At 42.9% G+C, this 25,657-nt stretch overlaps 1 protein-coding gene across 2 annotated transcripts in view; it reads right to left on the minus strand.

Annotated features, from left to right (window-relative positions):
• The window catches only part of VEZT (vezatin, adherens junctions transmembrane protein), a 66,228-nt gene that overhangs the window by 14,159 nt on the left and 26,412 nt on the right, over positions 1 to 25,657 (minus strand). The window contains exons 4-7 of one of the 2 annotated variants that reach the window (XM_040344116.1): positions 19,964 to 20,139; positions 18,509 to 18,790; positions 8,473 to 8,613; positions 3,443 to 3,590 (exon numbers count right to left, since the gene is read on the minus strand). In XM_040344116.1, the coding sequence (XP_040200050.1) occupies positions 3,443 to 3,590; positions 8,473 to 8,613; positions 18,509 to 18,790; positions 19,964 to 20,139 (747 nt within the window). Of the gene's footprint in view, positions 1 to 3,442; positions 3,591 to 8,472; positions 8,626 to 18,508; positions 18,791 to 19,963; positions 20,140 to 25,657 lie in introns of both variants that reach the window. The other variant, XM_040344115.1, reaches the window with a different exon arrangement.

The following is a 25,657-nucleotide window of genomic DNA, read 5'->3' on the forward strand; positions in this document are numbered from 1 at the left end:
GGGAGCCAGTCAATCACAGACAGTGAGCCAATGAGGAGAGAGCGGGGGCGGAGCTGAGCCAAGCTCCATGTGTGAATGGACACACAGAGCTGAGGAGCAAGCCTGCTTGGGAACCCTGCTATGGGGGCACTCAGCAGGAGGAAGGGGCCAGGAAAGCTGGCAGTGAACCCGATCGTCTAATAACCAACAAATACTGCTTGGTCATCTCCCTGCCCCAATTATTCAGTCAGACAACAAATTAGCAGCTCACTCCTTTGGTCACCTTTACAACCTTATTTTTCTGGCACTTTTTTCCCCCCACTAAAACGTATTTTTTTTTTAATATACTTAAAGATTTCAGTTTTTCCTGGGGGTATAGGGGAGGGGGGAGACCGTATTAGCAGACATTCTCCTGTAGTAATAGGCAGGGGGTCACGCACTGAATCGCTATGTAACACACCTCCGGCAGGAGGGCAATGTCATGTACATATCTGTCTAGGCAAAGTTATATTAGGGTTGTGTTTTTTTTCCCACACTGTTTTTGTTGTTTTTCTGTGCCGTTTGTTGTTCTACACCGGCATGTTTTTTTTTCACTCTGTAACTTATACTTTGTGCCCTCTTATTGTATATTATATAGGGGGCACAAATTTTCCTATATTACATAATTTCTTTGTGACAAGTTCTTTTTAATAAGATATCAGGGGTCCCATCTGCCATCTAAGATAATGGAGTGCAGAACGCTTTCATCAGAAAACCAACAGTCTGCTTGTGAAAGGTATACACACTCTTGCTGAAAAATATGTGTAACACCCCCCCACTGCAACCAAAGTAAACCTTGGATCACAACAAAAGGGTTAAACTCTGCACACAGCTCTGACAGCTGTTTCCCAGACAGAATTATGCCCCCATTGTGACGAGAAATGCCCCCTGTCAAATAATGCCAGCCACTGCGCATGGGCAGTGCTTGCGCAGTACCGATCCGCCGAAAGCAATCGAACCTGGGAATTGACAAACAGCTGTTAAGGGGGCCTGCGCACTTTAGCCGACATAGTGCCACACGCCCTCACTGCTTGTGCAAATCTGCAGGGGGGGGGGATTTGTACATCATGGGCACGTGTGAGGGGCGGACGCCTACAGAAGGGGGCATTATTCGACAGGGGGCAAAGGCTGGTGTTCATGGTCAGCATGATCATGTCACAGCTCTGGCCAATAAGGGTGAATGGTGCTTGGCTCCGCAGATATAAGTAGGGAAGGTATTGGTAATTTATCTTAAAAAAAATTTTAATTACCCTTTAATATACTATCCAACTATAGTTGGAGAAAGGTACACTAACATCTAATATACATGTAGCAAGGTCTCCGGCCTTGTCCAGTGTAATGAGGACCTTGAAGGCCAAAAGATAGCTGTCATCCATCGATATGTAGTGGGTTGTGAGGCATAGCGGGTGCAAAGGTGGTGAAAGTCGTTGGGCGCAAGACACTTCTTGTGTGTAAAAGCGGTTTTATTTCTTTTGACAGTCCTTTTTGTATTTTTGGGGGAAAGAGTGTTAGGGTCCGGACACCCTTAAGTAGTTATAGATTCAATTAGCAGACTCTGAGACTTCAATAGGAGGACAGCCGTGCAGGGAAATGCCCCAGCAAGGTGCCACTTCTGCACATGCAGGATTGTTGTCTCCTAGGACAATAGTCCTTTAACAGTTCCTAACTCAAACATAACAGTTCTTTCAGCTCCACACTACAACTGCCTCTTGAAGTTCTTCAACACCGAGTTCCCGGTCTCTCACTAGACCCACCGATTCACTGGTACCGCCCTCAAACATCACCCATGTTTTCCTGCTGGGTCCCTAGCTTGGCACTCCAGATCATTCTCAAGCTTCACCCCTGCTGACCGGCGAGATCCCTGGCTTGACTCACTAGGCTGCCCTGCAAGCGTCTCTTCCGCTGGTTGGGTCCCTGACTTCATCACCGTCTGAAGTTTCCGATTCTCCACTGTGCTCATTCAGTGAGAATATGGTTCCGGTACTTTCTTTAGTTACTCACTGTGGTCCCTGGTAAAGGTGGTTGGTTCCTTTGTGGTGACAGCTTCCCTTCTACCTCCGACCACTGACAGGTTCTTCTGCCAACAGAACCATCACTTTTGTTTGGACTGCAAGCTGCAGTCCCAACCCTGCGCTGCCCTCTTGCCTCTGGATAGGCCCTCACACAGTCTGGCAGCCAAATGCCCCCCGGGTTAGGCCCAATTTCCGGCCTAGCAGCTCAGGGCATATGACACCCGTCCACCCAGACAGCCATCCAGGTTGCACAGAACCCAGATCACCTGACCTCCCACAAATATATAGGTTCTCCCTGCTGGCCAAGGGATTCAAGAAAACCCCTGTCCATTGGCTGAGATACCCCATATACCCATAACCTGACTTGGGTTGGCTGGTGGTTAGTACCACCAAGTTCCCAGCCACCTAGCGGTAGAAGAGAAACGTGCAACAAGGTCAAACAGAAAACAAACAATAGATCTCCATCAATCGACCAAGATGGCTACTCTTGGCAAGTAAATTTGTGAGGAGCACCCTGACTAAACCCCAGGGTGCTTCATCCGTGTAACCCAGGAAAGAGAATGCTGTACTACTGTAAATTTATAATGCCAAAAGGCATGTAATGTTTAAAGTGACTATAAACCCTTACATATACCCAGTGAAGTGACTGGCCTCAGATAATACACAGAGATTAAACAAATCCTCCTAAGTTGTACCTGTATCTGCAGCCCCTTCATCTCTACATCCGTCCAAAGTGCTGAATTTTAAAGCTTGCCTGAGAGTTTCGAGGGGGCTGGAGAGCTTAAAATTACACTCTGCAGCGCTTAATGAGGAGAGCTCTGAGAGCTGATTGGAGGTAAAAGGTATGGTGTGATTGGTGTCAGGAAAACCTGTCAGAAGCGATTTATGCCGATAGCAGCGGAACTAAGCAGCAGACAAAAGTGACACTGGATTGAGACAAGAACACACTATAAAGGGATATGCTTAGTTTATAATTCATGTCTGAGTTTTACAACTACGTTAAAGCTCAGCTGAAGTCACAAGCCTTTAAAAGTCTTACATTGCTGCATATTGTTTGTAACCGATTATTGCTTTAAAAAAGGTCCCAAACATTCCCTTTCTCTCAGTGGAAATGTGTTTCCTGCCCTCCCACCCCAGTACTCTATGCCAAAATAGATAAATAGGGGGTCACACCCCTCACCAAAAGTGTCCTCACACACACTTGCAGTGCGGAGGAAGAGAGTAGGGTTTACCAGACCAGGTCATACTGAATTTCGGGCTGCCCAGTTATATAGACACCCTGTACAACTGCTGTAACAACAAAATTGAGATTAGACTATGAAAACAAAGGCTGTTAGTATCATTATTAAACATCTGTGACTTCAATTGGGCTTTAATATACAGGCGTTAAGCAGTTCCGGTACGGTGCCTACCTTCAAAGCAGGGAGGCTAAAGCCATCTGTGAGATTGTGGGCCTCCTCCTCAGACACCTGCTCTTCGCTTAAACCCATGCCCAGGTCTTTCAAAGGAACCACGCAGATGTAGTTAGTCACGTTGTCTATCTCGGAATTTAAGGGATAAGTTTGATTACAGTTAAGAAAAGTAAGAACTAGTTTGGAAATGCCATACATGCACGGGTTGAGGATCATACACAATTAGGATTTTCTTAACAGATTGACTGCTTTTAACATAGATAAGCCATTTTATTTCTACAGTGTGTGATGAAAAACAAAGCAAAAATGTTACAAGAAATTATTTTAAAGGACATCAAGACTAGAGCTTACCAACCTGCATCAGCACATGAGCAACTTCTAGATACAAGAGCTGGCAGTAGGCCCAAAAAGCATGAAAACAATTGCAAACACTTTTATAACACCAATTACATTCAGTAAATTTGTAAATCATTTGTTTTCTGCTTTGTTCAATCTTCATGCGTCTATTCAGAAAACATAGGGCCAGATCCACATACAATTAGATAGGCGCAGCGTATGTGAGATATGCTACGCCGCTGTAACTTGCTTTTTAATTCTTTGAATCCACAAAGAATTTGCGCCGTAAGTTACGGCGGCGTAGTGTATCTCTCGGCGCGTAATTCAAATCAGCAAGTAGGGGGCGTGTTTCATTTAAATGAAGCGCGTCCCCGCGCCGAATGAACTGCGCATGCGCCGTCCCTAAATTTCCCGTCGCAGCAACGTCATTTTTTTAACTTAGACGTGAATTACGTCCATCTCTATTCACGGACGACTTACGCAAAAAAAAAATCTAATTTAGACTCGGGAACGACGGCCATACTTAACATGGCAAGTCTAACTATACGCCGCAAAATACCAGCTTTAACTATATGCCGGAAAAAGCCGACTAGAGATGACGTAAGAAAATGCGACGGCCGCGCGTACGTTCGTGGATCGTCGGAAATAGCTAATTTGCATACCCGACGCGGAAAACTACGCGAACTACACCCAGCGGACGCCGAAGTATTGCATCTACGATCCGAAGGCATACGAAGCCGTACGCCTGTCCGATCTAACCCAGATGCCGTCGGATCTTAATTTGAGGATTCAAACTAAAGATACGACGCGGGAAATTTGAAAGTACGCCGGCGTATCAGTAGATATGCCGGCGTACTCTCTCTGTGGATCTGGCCCATAATGTTTATCAAGTATTCAGGAGGAATCCCTGAAATTGACAGAAATGCTTTTTTTGGCTCAGATTCAGATTTCAAAATGATAATTTACCTAAAAGATATTGTGTAAGGGATATGACAATTAGAAAATTAAATATTAACAACATCACTTATGCAAATTCTGGGAACAACATTGAACAATTTCTGTATACCAGTAAATGTGTTGGCCTTTTTGCAGCAGCAGCAGCAGCAGCTTCTTAGCACTAGTAAATCTAAAGCCAAGCTTCCAACTTTTTTTTTTTTTGATACATGAGGGAAGGATTTGTTTTTCTTGCCATCTCACGGGGGGGGGGGGGGGGGGGGGGGTTTCCTTATATATCTTATCCTGTATATTGTATATACAGCAGAAACGAAAACAGCTCTCCACAGTAAAGAAAAGTCTCTTTTGGAATTATTCTTACTTTAAAGTGATATTAAATGGAATTATTTTTGGTTTTAAAAATAACAAACATGGTATACTTACCTGCTCTGTGCAATAGTTTTGCACAGAGCAGCTCCAATCCCCCTCTTCTGAGGTCCCCTGCCGCTGCCACTGGCCCCTCCCTCGAGTGCCCCCAGGGCAAGCAGATTGCAATGGAGACACTCAAGCAGGCTTGCTCCCGAGCCGTTGCTCTACTACCCATTCACACACAGAGCTTCAGCTCGGCCCCACCGCTCTCTCTTCTCATTGGCTTACTGGCTAGGATTGAAAGCAGTGGGAGCCAATGAGGAGGGGGGGGGGGGAGTCGCCGGAGAGCAGTGGCTCTTGTGCACATCGCTGGTTCGTGATGGGGCTCAGGTATCTATTGGGGGGGGGGGCTGCTGCACAGAGAAGAGGTTTTTATATTCATGCATAGAAAGCATGAAGGTAAAAAAAAACTTGAGCCTTTAGAACCACTTTAAGTCTCTGCAATAGACATCACCAGAATAACAACGAGAGTAAATCAATCAAAATAGGATGCAGGCAGCAATAAAAACTTGACAAGGGTAGTGACCTCTCATCACTGTATCTATAACTAAAAAAAAAAAAAAAACAAGCTTTAGGTTTAGGTACACCAAGTCTATTAGCTCTGTGGTACTGAGGCACAGGGAACAGCTGACACTTTACATCTACACATACATGCACGCAATATCAACCATAAAATGGGCAGGAAAAACTATGCCAGGTTAAAACTTTGAATATGTCAGAATACCTTTTGTTCAAATGTATAAAATATGTCATTGTGCTATATGAATTATAAAAAGAACATGCTGTACAAATTTTTACTTTTCCGCTTGTACAAGCAAACTGTTATATATATATATATATATATATATATATACATACATACACATACACACACATACACACACACACATACTAAATAAATTAAAGAATTTACAGAATTTACAGAAAAGGGATCGCTGTGTCTAAAAAGTTATGCCAGGATCATGGCTGCAGCTGCACCTCTGAATCTCTTACGTGGCTGTTCCACAATGTAAAATAAATTAATATATGAATGAGAAATCTGCCATTGAAAGGGGAGACAATACCTTGTGTAGAGAGAGTTTGGGAACTCAAAAATGAGACGTGAATGCAAATAGACTTGTGAATGTGATGAATTCTCAAAGAATACCCAATCAGGAGCACATAAAAAAAACAGCATTACACAAAAGTCAGCAGAGCTTCACCTCATTTTCTAAGCAAATCAAATGGTATATTTGCCTTTAGTAAATCAACTTTATATTGTCTGGCATTTTTCTGGTGACCATTCCTAAATGCAAACGCCAACTTCCCATGGGACTCTATGGAGAATCCTGGGGAGAAGGGGAGGGAAATGTTATTATGGAGAATCATGGGGAGAAGGGGAGGGAAATGTTATTATGGAGAATCCCAGGGAGAAGGGGAGGGAAATGTTATTATGGAGAATCCTGGGGAGAAGGGGAGGGAAATGTTATTATGGAGAATCCTGGGGAGAAGGGGAGGGAAATGTTATTATGGAGAATCCTGGGGAGAAGGGGAGGGAAATGTTATTATGGAGAATCCCAGGGAGAAGGGGAGGGAAATTTTATTATGGAGAATCATGGGGAGAAGAAGGGGAGGGAAATGTTATTATGGAGAATCCCAGGGAGAAGGGGAGGGAAATGTTATTATGGAGAATCCCAGGGAGAAGGGGAGGGAAATGTTATTATGGAGAATCCCGGGGAGAAGGGGAGGGAAATGTTATTATGGAGAATCCCAGGGAGAAGGGGAGGGAAATTTTATTATGGAGAATCATGGGGAGAAGGGTAGGGAAATTTTATTATGGAGAATCCTGGGGAGAAGGGGAGGGAAATGTTATTATGGAGAATCCCAAGGAGAAGGGGAGGGAAATGTTATTATGGAGAATCCTGGGAAGAAGGGGAAAGAAATGTTATTATGGAGAATCCTGGGGAGAAGGGGAGGGAAATGTTATTATGGAGAATCCCAGGGAAAAGGGGAGGGAAAGGTTATTAAGGAGAATCCCAGGGAGAAGGGGAGGGAAATGTTATTATGGAGAATCCTGGGGAGAAGGGGAGGGAAATGTTATTATGGAGAATCCCGGGGAGAAGGGGAGGGAAATGTTATTATGGAGAATCACGGGGAGAAGGGGAGGGAAATGTTATTATGGAGAATCACGGGGAGAAGGGGAGGGAAATGTTATTATGGAGAATCCCAGGGAGAAGGGGAGGGAAATGTTATTATGGAGAATCCCGGGGAGAAGGGGAGGGAAATGTTATTATGGAGAATCCTGGGGAGAAGGGGAGGGAAATGTTATTATGGAGAATCACGGGGAGAAGGGGAGGGAAATGTTATTATGGAGAATCCCGGGGAGAAGGGGAGGGAAATGTTATTATGGAGAATCCCGGGGAGAAGGGGAGGGAAATGTTATTATGGAGAATCCCGGGGAGAAGGGGAGGGAAATGTTATTATGGAGAATCCTGGGGAGAAAGGGAGGGAAATGTTATTATGGAGAATCCTGGGGAGAAAGGGAGGGACATTTTATTATGAAGAATACTGGGGAGAAGGGGAGGGAAATTTTATTATGAAGAATACTGGGGAGAAGGGGAGGGAAATTTTATTATGAAGAATACTGGGGAGAAGGGGAGGGAAATTTTATTATGAAGAATACTGGGGAGAAGGGGAGGGAAATTTTATTATGAAGAATACTGGGGAGAAGGGGAGGGACATGTTATTATGAAGAATACTGGGGAGAAGGGGAGGGAAATTTTATTATGAAGAATACTGGGGAGAAGGGGAGGGAAATTTTATTATGAAGAATACTGGGGAGAAGGGGAGGGAAATTTTATTATGAAGAATACTGGGGAGAAGGGGAGGGAAATGTTATTATGAAGAATACTGGGGAGAAGGGGAGGGACATTTTATTATGGAGAATCCTGGGGAGAAGGGGACGGAAATGTTATTATGGAGAATCCCAGAGAGAAGGGGAGGGAAATTCTATTATGGAGAATCATGGGGAGAAGGGGAGGGAAATGTTATTATTTTTTAACTGACTGCTAGAGCTTGTATTGTACTGTATTCATATAGACTCCGTCCCTTGTGCCATCACTAACAGTAAACTAACTTAAAAAGTTCAAGATCAATACTTTTTTTGGGTGTGAACATATTAGAAGATATGTTTGCCACGGTGCTCGTGGCATAAGGCACAGTATTCTGGAATCATTTGTGGCATTATTTTCCAATGTACATATATTGTCCTATTGAAACACCTAAAGTCCACTTTACAAGATATGTTAGCAATCAATCCAATCACTCTTAACATCCATTATTGGAAAGGATATTTCTTAAGCATGTACAGTGTTGCCAGTCGGGAAATTCGGAAGTTGGTCCTGATGGTCCTGTAGACAGCTTTACGCAACCCAAGGAGATGCTGGCTACTACTATGTTGTCCAACCTTATCATATGGGCAAGCAGCACTGACCCTGTCAAGCAAACTTGAAAAGTAAAATGTGATACATCTGTACAGATGTCCCAAACCACTTACACCACATATATACTGTTTTATTCACTGTACTAATGGCAAATACATCTAATGTTCTACATTTCTATATAATGTCAATTCAGTTTTACAAAGCTAGACAATTTTACTAGTTTTTAAACATGCTGTTATCATACAATCAGATATGTAATAAATTCATTTGTTCTGCAATGGATGACACCTGCTTACTGCTGATAATATTGGCATACGGTTACCTACATCATATTTTATATTTCATATATACACAGACATTCAAACAACACATGCACAATATAAAAGTGAAATGTATAGTAAATCATACAATGACATAACTAAAGCGCGGCAGTTTTCTGGTAGCATGTGGAAATATATTTATTTTATACTCAACCACATCCCATCCAGGCCAATTCTGGCACTTCGCTCCTACATGTAAAAATCATATTTTTTGGGGAAAAAAATTACATAGAACCCCCAAACATTATATGTTTTTTAGCAGAGACCCTAGGGAATAAAATGGTGGTCGTTGCAACTTTTTATGTCACATGGAATTTGCGCAGAAATTTTTCAAATGCACTTTTTTTTGGAAGAAAAAACATTTCAATAAAAACAATACAAAAAAAAAAACCAAAACACTAAAGTTAGCCCAAATTGTAAAAGATGTTACGCCAAGTAAATAGATACCCAACGCGTCATGCTTGAAAATTGCGCTCACTCGTGGAATGGCGCCAAACTTTGGTACTCAAAACTCTCCCTAGGCAACGCTTCAGCTATGATTAAGCACTACGTTTTAGTGTGAAACGCGGCAGCTTGTATCCTGTTGCTGCGGCATGTATCCTGTGATCCTGTTTTAACAATAAAAAGCAATATTTTTGGAGTGCGGCTGTCCAGATATCCTCGTTCATTTGCATTTCTACATGCATTGCCAACACCCAGGGCTTCAGATTTGGTAAAGAGGTTCATCATTGCATTTTCTACCTTGAGAGGTGACTCCCTTCCTCTAGGCAATGCTTTAATTTGTTTTACAGGTTAACTGTTTAGAGTTACAGAGGAAGTCTTGGTATAGAATTATTGCTCTCCCTCCAACATTCAGGGCGATACCTCACATGTGTGAATTGAATGCCATTTACAAGTGTGGGCGCAAGGTACATATGCGTTTGCTTCTGTGTGCGAGTTTGCAGGGACGGGGGCACTTTAATATTTTTTTTTATTATTGTTTATTTTCATTTTTAGATTTTGAGACGTTCCCTGTGATAAAAAAAATTTGATCACTTTTATTCATATTACAAGGAAGGTAAACATCCCTTGTAATAGGAATAGTGCCAGGTCCTCTTTATGGAGAGATGTGGGGTCGATAATACCCCACATCCCTCCTCCCGGCTGGAAAGACCAAGATAAAAAAAAAAAAAGAAGGACAGGACGATCTTGACTTTCCAGCCAAGTACATGGCAGTATTTACAACTGCCAGGCCCGGGTGTGATGTCATAACTTTACGCCCGGACCTCCGAGAATCATAGAGATGACCAGGCACCATCTGTTCCCTGGAAATCTCTATGGTCAACTTCTGCTGATGGTGGATTCCTTCTCCGGCTCACCGATTGCCCAGGTGAGTAGCCTGTAAAAACAATCAAGCAGCTGAACTTTCCTGCCACCTGCCAAGAGGTCATTTCTTCTGCGGCTGTAACATCATTTATTTTGATTGCTCCCTCCAATGTCTGAAGTTATGCATCCATGTATTAAAAACCCTTAAGAGCCATAAGCAGTCTATGACCTTGATGAAATAATACAGTAAACTAACTATGTAGTTTCAGTTTGCAATAGATATAATCTAAGCACGTAACAGTATGCGGACGTGTATAAACACAGAGACGTAATAATTAGAATGCCAGAATTCAAAGCAAGGAAGATCAATATCTAATTAAAAGGATCACAAATGACACTGGGTGGCCCAATTAGAGCATGCAAAAAAAAAAAAAAAGGAGGAAAATGTCAAGAATGCCATATTAAAAAACAAAAGGGGAGAGGAACAAAACAGAAAAAAGAAAAATTGGAAAAACTGGTGCTTGCGGTTATCTACCTGTATATGTGCAAAACGTAAAAGATTATACAAATCACGCAGAGAACGAACATCTGTACAATTTGCAGGGATTCTCACATATATACAGGAGATTAATACATGTAGACTGACTGCTCACCACAATCACTTGTAAACACAGAAGTCCGGTTTCTGTGTTTATAAGTGATAGCTCTGCATTTTGTGTGCAACCCTCCTGAACTCTGCATGTAATGCAATCTTGGTATTTTATTGCCCCTTTAAGACCCTCCAACTGTTCGTGAAATTTGACTGACAACACCCACTATTTGATGCGAGTTGGAGGGTGTGTGTAGAGGGAGTTTTTTTTTGGGGGGGGGGGGGGTCATAGTTGAGTTCCAGCACCTATTGTTTAAGAAAATTAGCCCTGGTGGTACCAATATTCACTGGCTTATTAAAGTACATTGAGAAAGTACTATGGGCCAGATTCACGTAGAGCGGGCGCAGCGTAACTTAACCGGTTTACGTTACACCGCCGCAATTTTTCCGATTTAGTGCCCGATCCACAAAGCACTTACCTGGAAATTTGTGGCAGTGTATTGTAAACAGGTCCGGCGCAAGGGGGCCCAATTCAAATGGGGCGGGTACCATTTAAATTAGGCGTGCTCCCGCGCCGGACGTACTGCGCATGCTCTCATCGCAAATTTCCCGACGTGCTTTGCGCGAAATTACGACGCACCAACGTTTTGTGAATCACGACGTGAAAAAAAGACTTACGCCGGGAAAAATAAAAAATGTAAAAAAAATTCAAAAGCGACGCGGGAAAGACGGGCATACTTTAACATGGTGGAGTATTTTTACACCATGTTAAAGGTGCCCTATCTTTGCGACGGAAATCTAACACTTGCGATGCCGTAACGACGGGAAAAATCTTTGTGGATCGCCGTAACTCCTAATTTGCATACCCGACGCTGGTTTACGACGCAAACTCCCCCCAGCGGCGGCCGCGGTATTGCATCCTAAGATCCGACAGTGTAAAACAATTACACCTGTCGGATGATCTGGCTATCTATGCGGAACCTGATTCTATGAATCAGTCGCATAGATAGAAACAGAGATACGACGGTGTATCAGGAGATACGCCGTCGTATCTCTTTTGTGAATCTGGCCCTATATGCTTCCAATTCACACAGCTAGCGTGATCAAAGAACCAACTGCGTTATATGAACTGTTTAGCGCCTTATTGTGTGGGGAGAAAGCCATAAGATTAAACATTTTGCACCAAGTTTATTGCATCCTTTACAGCTTGTTACTAATCCAATAAAGTGTAAGAAATTCCCCAATAAAAGAAAATGCAGTACGGTCTAAGCACTAAGCCCTGTTTTTAGCACGGTGTTGGGAAGCTATAAAACATGTTAAAAGAGTAAGTGAAGTAATATGGAAACTAGCTGCATACTTTCACTTTAGTGCAAGCTTCATGAACACCAAAGAGTTTCATTGGATGACACTAGCCATGCAGATACAATACCAAATGTCCACTATATGAGTGAATATTTAGATAACACATACTGTAAATGTTCACGTCTGAAATCACAAACTTGTACTTTGTGTGCATACCGAACAATCAATAATATTGAGGTGGCAAAGAAGGTCTCAACTTAAAGAACTCCAGGTAGATATAAAACACTCAAGTTAATGCAGCTTTGTATTCATGAATACTGTATTAAAGTCAAGCAATCAAAAAACTTGAACTTGGATTTGGTATTGGCAATCCATTTACAGCAGAGCTCAGACATTGAGAGGGAGAAGCAGCACACGTAGCCAAGCGGTTGTGACACACACACAAAACATTCGATCTAGATTTAAATAATGCCAACAGATAAAGGTGATACACTTGAATACACAACACATAAAATTGACATTGTGTATTCATTTATATATGATCTACATAAATAAAAATGAAAATCTCTGTCATATAAAAAAATGATTAGAACCTCCTAGGGAGTTAGTATCTTATCTAAACCCGAGAGATCTACAATCAGGTGTTCTTTGCTATTGCCACGTGTGGTGTCATCATGCCAAGTTCACTAAAGCTCCCTAAAGCCTAGTACACACGGGGAGAATGTCGGGAGACATCGGGCGTCATGTGATCAGGACCGCCAATCACAGAGCCCTCCTGCCGATTGGAGATGCGCCGTGTCCGGGAGACAAAAGCACATCGGGATCACACCGCTGCGCAGGTACGCACGACCCCCCTCCTTTTGAGGGACATTCCTGAACGTCCACTCAGAAGGAGGAAGCACCCACCCGGCTGTATATGTGCTCGGGTGGGAGGTGGTAAAGTAACGCAGTGCCGTATCACAAAAAATGGCCTAGTCATTAAAGCGGAGGTTTCGCGGGTTTTGCTTTTTTTTTTTTTTTTTAATCTCCAATGCATGGTAATAGAGCTAGCAGGCTACTACTCACCTGCTAGCCGCTCGTACGTCCGTCCGCTCCGTTTTCGCCAAAAAGGATAACTTATAAAAAAAAAAAAAAAAAGAGTCCTGGCCTTTTTCATCTTGTTTGTGGGCAATTTGAATCCTACAAGCAAACACTTCCTGGATTCCTAGTCACATGAGGAGCTTTGCGCGTCATGTGACCCGCGTCACATGACACTCGAGCTTGTCTCCTGTGAGAGAGTGTTGAAACGTCACTCCCAGGAGACCTTGCGCACAGCTTTCAATTACGCCTCGTCGGGGAAAAGGAGCGACACGCCCACTCCCCGCAGGGAAGAAGACCCGGAAGTGAGGCTAGAGGCATCTATTAAGGCTGCAGACATGATTGCTATGAAGTTAAATTTGAGGGTGAACCTCCGCTTTAAGGGGGTAAAACCTTCCGGGGCTGAAGTGGTTAAACAATGAGTTGTTTGGTCACAGTAAAGCCCCTTTCACACAGGGCGGATCAGTAAAGTTCCCCCCGTGAACCTCCGCTTGCTCAGCGGGGATCGCTCCGTTGATCCCCGCTGAGCCGGTGGATGACAGGGCGGTGACCGCACACTGTGCAGGGACAGCCCTGTCTTTTCTCCGCTCTCTTTTATGGGGGGGATTGGATGAATACAGACCGTCTGTCCGTGTTCACCCGATCCGATGACGGATGGAAAAATTAGGGTTTTCCTCCGTCTGCAGAATCGGAGGATTGCGGAACCGGGTGAGACCGAGTGTCAGCGGATGTTCATCCGCTGACACCCGTGATCTCATAGGGACCAATGTATGTCCCTTTTTCATCTGTACACGGATAGATGAAAAAGCGGACATACGGTCCCCATGTGTGAAAGGGGCCTAACTGTAGACATGTTTGTCGCAAAATGAAGACAGTGCAGTTTATTTACTAAAGCTAGAGAGTGCAAAATCAGGCTCACTTCTGCATAGAAACTAGCTTCTAACCTCATCTTATTCCATTTACACTAAAACCGAGAAGCTGATCAGTTTCTATGCAGAAGTGAGCCCGATTTTGCACTCTCCAGCTTTAGTAAATAAACCCCAGTATTTCAGAGGAACCTTGTAACAACTATGAAGCATGGTGGTGAACAAGTTATAGTTTGGGGTTGCTATGCCTAGGCAACTCATTCTGCATCATATGAAAGTGTGTTTGATAAGAATGTGAGGCCATCTGTCAAAAACTGAACCACAAATGGGTATTTCAACATGATAATGATCCAACACACACTAGCAAATCCCTAAGCAATAGCTCAAAAAGAAAGAAAATGGAGACTCATGGACTGGAATAGTAAAATCCCAGATTCCCATTCTAAAAAGAGCAGTTCATACAAAAGGAAATACACAAACATTTTGCATCTGAGAGATCTTTTCTTGGAGAGGTGGTAAAGTCGTTGTTACAGATTGGTGGGCAGTTTTACAAATAACCTCCAAAAAGTAATTTCTACTACAAGGGGCAATACCAGCCTTTGATGCCAAGGGTGTACTCATTTATTCCACAGAACACCGTTACATCTGTCATTTTGTTATACAAAGGAGTAAAAAGACAAAAGGCAAATATTTCTTGTGGCTTTCTACAGTAGTATATTCCCTTTATCTGTAGGAAGTGTCTGAATAAAGATCGAATGTATATATGTATGTATATAAAATATATATATATATATATATATATATATATATATATATATATATTCTCCTTTGACAAACCACTTATCTAGAGTAGCTTGACTTTAGCAGAAATGCATCATGACATACTAAAATATATCTTGCACACATCTTAGAACTCACTAACAGTGTTAGCAGAACAGATCTTTGGGTTTGCAGTAAAGTTAATTGAAAAACCACTGAGGTTGAGTTGAGGCAGGCTAAAGGAAACCAAAAAGTTCTATATTGTCATAGTGCATTCTATTAGAGCCGGTTCACACTTCCGCGGCACGACTTCAGAGGCGACCTGCAAAACGACTTCTGTATAGAAGTCAATGCAGGTCGCCCGAGCCGCTCCTATTAGAACGGTTCCATTGTATTAAATGGGACGCTGAGCCGCCTGACGAGTCGCCCCAGTGTGAACCGGCTCTCAATGGTGTTCAATGATTTCTACACATACATTATATAAACATTGTATGGGCATACAGAAATAATCTCTAACTGTCCATACTGTCTCTTCACAAACAAGGTCTCTGTGCTTTTGAACCTCATGTTGACCCTGATCGTTTGTATGTTTCACTATACGGTTAATACATACTACACGATGCACAGATCATTTGACTTATTGGGTAATTTTGCACACATCTTAATGTGGGATTTTAAAAATATTAAAATGCAACTCCAGGCAAACTGATAAGTTTTCCAATCAGGTATTTATGTCTACTGTTTTATCTGTCAAGGGATTTGCAAATTTGTCCAGTCACTCTGATATAAACACCCCTGCTATTTATGAACATCACTCTGCTACTCCCTGGATTAGCATTACTACTTCCTAAATCAGTTTATGCACACTAGACAGATGTGATGATGCTATTCCACTATCCAAAAAAGTGGAGGGGGAAGAGATAGGAAGCCAAAATACTGAAGCAGGAGTTGCTGAATTAGGAACTAAATATGTTGCCTGTCTGGGTGTGCAGTGTGGAAATATGTTAAAAACGAATTACAAATGCTTTGGTAAGTAATACAGTAAATATATACATTTCAAAGTTGCATTTTGCCGTTGACCTTGAGTTTTGCTTTAAATGGCAACTTAGGGCGCCTTCCATTCTGATCAGCAGGGGATTTGTGAGCTGATCAGAGCAGATGACAGGTCCGTGTCTGCTCAGTTTATGCAGAGTTGATATGGACAGACCCTGGGTGTCCATTTACACCCAGCTACCTCCAATACGATCCACCCAAACTATATTGGACTCCATTTTTTTGTGGGCCTGATCGAACCCAGAGGTAGGCTGGTGATAAGCTCAATGGACACAAGTCCATTTACACCCACCAGTCTATAAAAATGAATGGACCTTTAGAGCAGATCTGCCTAAAAAACTGACACGTTGACCTCATTGGATTTCCCCTGTGAAAGTGCTCTTAGAAAAAGATTTCAATGAATTAGTGGCAAAAAGAGCTAAAAAAAAAAAAAGAAATTAGTACAACACACTATCTAGGTCACAGGTGTCAAACAAGGCCCACGGGCCGAATCCGGCCCTCCAGGCCATTTCATGTGGCCCTCACACCTCCTCTGGTCCTACTCTAGACCCTCACTTTCTGCTTCCAACCAATGCATCCAGCTTCTTCCCAGCAGCAGCATAAGGAAAGGGGGTGCACTGTGATGTAAGGGAGAGTGGGGGACTCAACTTCTCATGGTGGGGTGGCTCTTGACATCTAATGTAAGGGGAGGGGATGCGATGCACATCTAATCGTACAGATACAATCGGCCCTTTTGAGGGCAATCATAATGCTGATGCAACCCACGATGAATTTGAGTTTGACACCCCTGATCTAGGTCACTGACCATGCTCTTTGTACCGTTTTTTCCCCCCCCCCCATAGAAATGCATATGCAAACAAATTTATTTTCATTAGTTCACTTGTCACTTTTATTCAGGTTGTTTATACTGAGAGAAGTTTACACAAACAGTTTGTGCAAGTTTAACAAGATCTTCCTTGTAAGCACTTGAAGACTGCAGTGGGAAAGATACACATTCTCTAGCAGTATATAACTCCTAGGCAAGTTGTACCCCATGATTCTCAAAGAGTACCATTCCTATCTCTGCGACTTCAAATTAGTCCCTGCACTACTTTGATCCGACTTGAGGCCCATAAACCTCAACATTACACAGGCATTGCTTCAAGTCGCGGCAAAAATTGTGTGACTTTCAGGGCGCACAAGTGTGAAAGGGGCCTTACAAGTCATCAATTTAGAGTTACAGAGGAGTTCTGGTGCTAAAATGATTGCTCTCAAGCTTGTGGCAATACCGCACGTGTGGTGCGATCACTGCTTACATATGTGTGCAACATTTGCGCATTGAGCACAGAGGGACAGGGAAACTTTTATAATTAAATAGATTTTTTTTTTTTCCAACACTGTACCTTTAAATTTTTTTTTTTGATCAACTTTATTGCCATCACAAGGGATGACCAACATCCCTTGTAACAACATGGGCCGTAACAGGTCCTCTTTATGGAGAGCCTTTACGGGCTAATAGACACTAGGGCCCAGATTCTCGTAGAATTGCGTAAAACTGGGTGGGCGTAACGTATCTGATTTACGTTACGCCGCCGCAAGTTTTACAGGCAAGTGCTTTATTCTCAAAGAACTTGCCTGTAAAGTTGCGGCGGCGTAGCGTAAATCACCCGGCGCAAGCCCGCCTAATTCAAATTAGCCGGGTAGGGGGCGTGGAGCATTTAAATTAAGCACGTTCCCGCGCCGAACGTACTGCGCATGCGCCGTCCGAAGAATATCGCAGGGTGCCTTGCTCCAAATGACGTCGCAAGGACGTCATTGGTTTCGACGTGAACGTAAATGGCGTCCAGCCCCATTCACGAACGACTTACGCAAACGACGTACATTTTCACATTTCGACACGGGAACGACGGCCATAATTAATATTGGCTGCGCCTCATATACCCAGGGGCAACTTTACGCCGGGACAAGCCTACCGTAAACGTCGTAACTTCACTGCGTCGGCCGCGCGTACGTTCGGGAATTCGCGTATCTAGCTAATTTGCATACTCGACGGGGAAAACGACGGAGGCGACACCTAGCGGCCAAAAAAATAAATGCATTTAAGATCCGACAGCGTAAGAGCCTTACGCCTGTCGGATCTAATGCTTATCTATGCGTAACTGATTCTAAGAATCAGTCGCATAGATACGACAGCCCAGATTAGGACTTACGACGGCGTACATGGCGTTGCGCTGTCGTAAGCCCTTTAAGAATCTGGGCCTAGATCTCTCCTCTGGTCTTCAATGCAGCTGATTAAACAGCATATCCAAGGATCTTGCAAAGATGGAGGATAAACAGTTTACATTAGACAATTCAGATCCTCGCAAATCTTAAAAGCAAAGTTCACCTTAAAAAAAAAAAAGGGGGGGGTTTGCTCAGCAACATATCACACCCCAAATTTGTGTGTAACATGTTGCAAGAAAAATGAATGGCAGGCGATAGGCAGACACTGGGCTAAGATGGCTAGTATGGCTGGCACCTACCCTCTGTGGGTCTTTTATATTATGTTTAAAAGCAGGGCTCATTAAACATGTCTGCTGGTTTTTAAGCTGGGTGGTCTCTTCACCGCTTTATAATATAGTAAATATGGTTAAACAACCTGACCATACACACAATGCAAAACATTCTACAATACATGAAAAAAAAAAAACACTTACAGGGTGAATCCCCGAGAAATAACTTCAGTTTCTTGGATCAGGCGCAGGGATTTTCTCACAAGGTTGGTGAAGGCTCGGCTGTTTGCTACGGTCATTTCCAACTGGCCGCAGTACTTTTTCAGTTTGACCTGTAGCCTGGCTGCGCTCCATGTTCTCAGCACTCTCAGGACGGCAAAAATGGCAAAGAGGAGAAGGCTGGGCCCCCAGATGAATAAGGAAGAAAAGTGCCAAGATTTCAGTGCAGCCAAAGCACTGAGGAAAGCAAACAATACAGACAGCTCCCTGTACAAGGAATGGAAAAATTGTCCATTAGGGCTCAGATCAGAACTACCTACTCTGCAAAACTAAATTCTAATATGTCATCTTATGATAAAAGTTGCGAATACACCAGATTGATAGTTTATCACGTTGGCAATATGACAAACTTGGACCCCTTTCACACTGAGGTGCTTTGTAGGCGCTATAAACGCTAAAAATAGCGCCCTGAAAGAGCGCTCTTTTCACTCCAGTGTGAAAGCCTGAGGGCTTTCACACCGGAGCGGTGCGCTGGCAGGACAGTAAAAAAAGTCCTGCTAGCCGTACACCACTCCTAAAGTGCCCCTGCCCTTTAAAATAAATGGGCAGCGGCGCTTTGCGGGCGGTTTTAACCCTTTCTTGGCCTCTTGAGGGAGTTAAAAGCTCCCGCTAGCGGCTGAATAGCGCCGCAAAAACTACGGTAAAGTGTGACAGGGCTCTTAAAGTAGAGGTCAGATCAGATCAATCAAATCTAAACTTAAGCCTGCCTCCACCCACCCCTATTCTAAGCCCGATACCAACTACCTTGAAAAAAAGGAAAGATGTCCATACTATTCTCAGGGCGCCTCAGTCCAATCACATGATTGGCTCCCAGCGCCATCTACAGTGTAGAGGAGGGACAACCAACAGATGCCCCATAGTAAGATCATGTGACTGCTCTCAGAATTGGTAAGTATATGCATCTTCCTTCTACAGGGTAGTTAGTATAGGGCTTAGAATAGGGGTGGAAGCAAGTTTAAAGGATAAGTTCACCTTTCGAAATATTCAGGGTGCAACATGTTACAGATGCACCGGCCCCCTCTCCCCCCGATCTAGCAGCTTCTCAGTTTGTCCCGTCCCGTCCCGTCCCCTGCTAGCTGTCACACTCTGCCTGCCTATGTCTTCCATTCACAGTGTCCTGTGAATTTTTTGAGCGCCGGCTTATATCACTCTGTATAAAATGATGAACTTGTAAATCATTTTTCATAGAAATATAGCAAAGTACAGCACCTAAATCTGTTTCATCTTTGCGTTTTATATGTAGAGAATGGTTTAAAAAAATGTTTTATATATATATATATACATATATATACACACACACACACACACACACACATATACACTTAATATAAAAAAAAAAAAAAACGTTTTAAATCAGTGATTTCACTTGCTTGACTGTACCAAATATTAGGAGTTGCTAGGGAGCGCAGTGTTGGAAGATGCCCTTTTTGTTGATTCTGGGTCTGACCAGCAGACAGGATCCCAGGGTCAAGCAGCTCAATCAGTTCCACATCCTCCTGTATCAGGACTTCCTGCAACAAGATTGCTCGCAGGCCATCGAGTCGGAATCCAATATCCTAACAGGGTGGAGGAAAGAAAAACAGATGGCTCTTAACCCTTTATTGTGAGCAAAACAACAAGAGGCACAGGTGGAATTGTGCATGGACACAAATAAATGCACAAATGGAAATACAGAAAACATTTGGCTATTGTTGACAATAGCTTCTTTCTATAAGAAAGTATTCAGTTACCTCTCCTGTTGCCAGCACCATTGAAAGCCACTCCATTACAACAAAATGGCAGGAACTGACACTTCCGGGTGTGTCAATCTCCTAGTCCCCCTGCTGACCTCCACGTCACTGCTATATGCAGTAATAACATGGAGGCTGACACGGGGACCCAGTAAGTGCTGGATAATGTGTTAGATTCACAGCTTTCCCTGGACAATACAAACACTTGATAAAACTGGGTTTAACATAGTAAATGAGCACCAATACCCAGGGCAAATAGAAGGAAAATGTCCCTGAGTGGACAAAAACAGGAATAAAAATCTGACAGAGGGTCCAATCTTTTCCACAATACTCTAAAACCTTGTACACACGACCGGTTTTCCCGGGAATGGAAAACTGTCAGGAGAGCATTTGGCCGGGAATCTCTGCCGTGTGTATGCTCCCTAGCAGTTTTCCCGTCAGGAAAACAGCCGACAACCCTGCTCTCTATTTTCCCGTCAGGATTCCCGGCAGAGTGTTTCCTGCCGAGAAAACCGGTCGTCTGTATGCTTACCTGTCCCAGATAAACCCGTGCATGCTCGATAAGAGTTTGACGCATGCGCAGGAACATACAAGTTTAGTGTGGGGTGTAGCAAGATGGCGGCGTCAGCATCGAATGTGACGAGCGCCGGCTCGTCGTAGTCGATGACGTCACTGCATTCTTGCCATTCAAAAGAACGGCAGTTCTTTTGAATGGCCGTCTGTATGCACGGCTTTGCAAGACAAGCTTGCCAGGAATCCCATGAGGAAAACCAACGTCCCCCCCCCCCCCAACGGTATTCCCGGCCGTGTGTACAGGGCCTAACACAAGAAAATTGGGAGTTTGACCAACAAAATCAAGAAACAAAAGCACAGTCAATAGCTACTCTTCTAAAAATATATTTTGTTAAACATGGAACTCGAGGCACGTCAATGGAGAAAAGGTAAACTAGTCACTTGGATATTAAACATACACGAAGGGTAAAGATTAATGGAAAAATGGGCTGAGGCCTGAAGTTCATGAATCAGTCATGTGTTTATGTGACTTGAGCCGCCATGTGCTGCATGCAGGCAGCTTATGTAAGCATAGGGGGATGTATCGGCTGCGCGGACACACTCGCCCATCCTTATCTGACAGGTATGCAGGTGCGTACCTCTAAATGCACACCATCTGCGTTCGAGGCCACTCACCGCACTCCTGTCAAATTTGGTCAAGCAGCTATGTCCATGCTACCGCTGCATCCCCATAGCCGTAAATGGACTACCTGCATACAGCACCTGATGGCTTAAACCACATAATCACCTGTCCCACTCATCGTCTTTGGGCTTCATGGCCCATGTGAGTGAGGCCTACAGGTGTATGTAAAAGTCAGGATGAAACATTGGTGTCTTACATTTAAATTGGATGTAAACCCTCCATACACCCAGTGAAGTGATCAGCCTCAGATGATACACAGGGATGAACCAAATCTCCCTACATAGGTTTTACACTTATATCTGCTGTCTTCACATTTATATATTGTTCACAATGTTCAGATCTATTAGGAGATTTTCTCTTCTTGTTTAACACAGAGTGTGATGTCTGGGCATACAGCCAAGATAGCCAACATTGCTGATTGGAGGAAAGGCACACACCCCCTCTCATCATAGGCAGATACTCTCATGAGGTATTTGTAATAGAATGTATTAATTTTCAACTCCATTTTAAGTAGAAATTAACTTTTCTATTTGTGTTTTGACATAATTAGCTTAGCTAACAGTTTGCATAAAGTCACCCCCTGCTACTGCCAAGTCATCGTGGTTAAGCTTATTCAATGAACAGCCTGATTGTATAAGCAAAGTCATCTTTTAGTCCTTGTTAAAACTAAATTCAGCTGGTTTAAGTCATGATAAGAATATACTGACTTTGTATAATATTTACAGACATATGCATTAACATGCAGCCCCTCCTATCTTTCTTTTGCATATAAGCCACTCTGAGAGAATACACTTTAGAGATCTAATGAGCAGCACATCTGTCTCAGTGTCATTTGTCTCTCCGAATCTGTGGGTCATTGAAGCTCTTCTTTCATTATCTGAAGTACACCTGGGTGGCCGTATTACCTGTTTACCTCTTCAGTATTTTGTAATAGGGCAAGCTCCCTGCTAATCTATTTTAGCAACCTCCCCGGACAGAAATGTCAGGCTGCTTTTATCTAAAGTGTCCAAAAATTTGGCAGGAGTTATCAGGCTGATAACAGAGAAATGGGTCAGGAGAGAGCTACGGGACTTAGCTCTTTGAAGAGAGATAACAAAATACTGCAGATATATGTGCCCAGCTCAAATTTCATGAATTGGGTTTACATCCACTTAAAGAATATTCATTCTTAAAGGGGTTGTAAAGACAAAATTATTTTCCTCTTAAATTAAAGTCTGACAGTAGCTGATGAAGTAAAAAGTAATGTTTTGCATTATAACTAGTTTGATACCTGTTGAAATCGGGCTGTTTTATTCACCTCCGTCACTCCTGAATCTTTATTCTCACTGACTTCCTGGTTTGCGGTGCGCATTTATTCTTGCTACATCACGGCCTAATGGGAACTACAGTTCCCATTAGGCTTAGCCTCCATGCCTGTGAGGGATAAAAGAGCATCTTCACGCAGGGCTGTAGTCATAGGGAGGGGGTGAGCACATTCTGCTTTCCACCATGCAAAACAGCTCAGGTGCTGGTGGAAAGCAAGAAGAGGAGTGACAGAAAATGGCATTTTCAAACCTGGATTACTGTATTTTGGAGGTCAAAAGGAAAAACGAGGTAAGTGATATTTAAATGCTCTAGCTTACAGCAATCAATTGTTCTAATAAAAAAACGAACCTTTAGTGTTCCTTTAAGTTAATTAATTTGAAACTATATAAAAAACAAGTTCTAATAAAACATATACTTTGTAAATAAGAATATGCAAATAAGCAATGACATAAACTAACTGTGGCTTCTCAGTGGTCAGTATCAAAAACGTAGGTGGGCTTCTAGCAGGAGACATCTGCATGAGCCAAGAATGCAATTTCTGTTTACCTACACATATTAAAACAGTACTAGAGGAGGCCAAGAGGCTTTCTAGGGCAGAGGAATGCTCCATTCCAGTAACAGTACTCTCAGTCATTTGCATCTCACAAAACCAAGCCACCATCACCAACATCGGCCAGAAGTTTAGCAATTACAGCGTGTGCCAAGGATAAGCAGTCATCCAACTGTGAGGGTGCAGTTTGGTTTTTGAATGGTGGCATTCATAAAATAAAATGCTAAATCTTGATACTCTATCCAACATGGCGGAAAAAAAAAAATCACAGAAGCGACAAAACAAAGTATGCAAACTTGTGCGTTTACTTGGAAGACGTGCTAAAAATGTACATATCAGTATATCTTAACATTATAACATTATTGACATATATTTAAATGCACCTTTGCAATAACAAAAAATGTTTCCAACCATGATGCGAACTAAGGAGACTGCGAATGAACGCAAATTGATTAAGTCTCCTGATAGTTCTCTGAGGCGGAGGAAAAAAAAAAAAAAAAAACATTATAATCTGGCTTCAACAGAAAGTGCTACGAGTGAACCAACTCTCAGAAAATATATTTTTTTCCCCATCTATGCTCATCAGTTTAGAAAGAGATACAAGGTTGCAGCTTCTTCTGCCATTTCCATAACAGAGCAAAAAGCAGGACAAGAGGGTGGTGAGTGGAATACTGGCACTGATGGAAACTGCACTGTGGTGAAGAGTAATGTACACATACAATCACGCTGTACAAATTGACATTGCATGGCATATGAACAGTCATATCAGGAAACTGTTGGGTGGGATGCATTTGTACAAGCTTTATTTGAATGTGAGTGTCAGATCTCAGTTTATACGACCAACCTCAACATTATCCAGGGATATGTTTTTTCCTACTGCAGGTAAACCAATACAAATCACTCCAGACTGTCCAACACGCTGGTGAACAAAACTGTGCTTTATTTTCTCCAATCAATGAACTCCCTGTACCCTCTGCTGTGTAAACTGACTGGTTTGCTGTCCTACCTCTTCCTTTCCCAGTCTGATTGATGTTTTGTGAAGAACTACAGGATTCTAAAATATACTAAATGACCAACTGAGATATTAAAGCTCAACTCCAGGCACAAAAAAAAAAAAAAGAAAGATTAAAAAAAAAGAAAAAAAAGTTTTCCCATGCAGTGGGGCTGTGTTGGCACTGCACAGGTAAACTGCTTGCTTTGTCTAGGAGTGAGAAGAAAGTTTATACTCACCCAAGCCTTTGATCCACGTAAGAGCCTGCTCTTTGCTTGATGACGTCAGGAACAGTCCACAATAATGCTGCATTCACACCTGAGCGTTTTGTAGCCTGAAGCTATAAAACGCTAGAGGGGAAAAAATACATAATTCTCTATGGAGATGGTTCACATCTCCACTCCAAAACGCCTGAAGCCGAACGCCTGAAGCTAATTGGGCTGATTTGGGCGTTTTTGAACGTTTGTATTCCCATAGAAACGAATGGAAACGCTTGATTCAAGCGTCTAGCACGACAACAAGCGTTTTTACGGGCGTTTTGTCGCTTTAATCTGTTCTGTGAAATAGAACATTCACCCAGGAAGAATATAAAAAAAATGTACAAACATAGCAACAAGTGATGAAAGAGATGATCATTTTTCCTATTGGCTAAAATAAAAAAATGACAAAGAAAAAGTTCAAAAACATCGGACAACGCTGTATGCAAACGCGCGAATACACGCGACAAAACGCCGGAAAAAAACGACTGAAAACACTACGGTGTGAATGCGGCCTAAAAGACCACTGGAGTGTGAGGGTGCCAGACCGGTCTTGTGCTGGGACGACCAGAGGATTAGGTAAGTAAATCTCCTTTATCCTCTCTACTAGACAAAAACAAGCATTTAACCCATGGGTGCTCAACCTGTGGCCCTCCAGCTGTTGCAAAACTACAAGTCCTATGAGGCATTGCAAGGCTGGACAGTTACAAGCATGACTCCCAAAGGCAGAGGCATGATGGGACTTGTAGTTCTGCAACAGCTGGAGGGTCACAGGTTGAGCACCCATGATTTAACCCGGCGCAGGCACAACCCCACAGCTTGGGAAAAATTTTCTTTTTGCCCAAAGTTGGGCTTTAAATATTAATAGAATGATCAAAATGTTAAAGTCATTTGAACAGCTTAAAGACAAATTTAGCTTACCCAATTCCATGCACTTTCGCTACCTCCAGCTCCGTCATGCCCTTCATGCCCAGTTTGGGGATACACCCCCAGGTGTTGGACAACTTGAGGTTTTTCGCACCATAGCAGAACGGGACTCCCGTAAG

Source organism: Rana temporaria, chromosome 3 (genome assembly GCF_905171775.1).
Source record: "Rana temporaria chromosome 3, aRanTem1.1, whole genome shotgun sequence".
Lineage (NCBI taxonomy): Eukaryota > Metazoa > Chordata > Amphibia > Anura > Ranidae > Rana > Rana temporaria.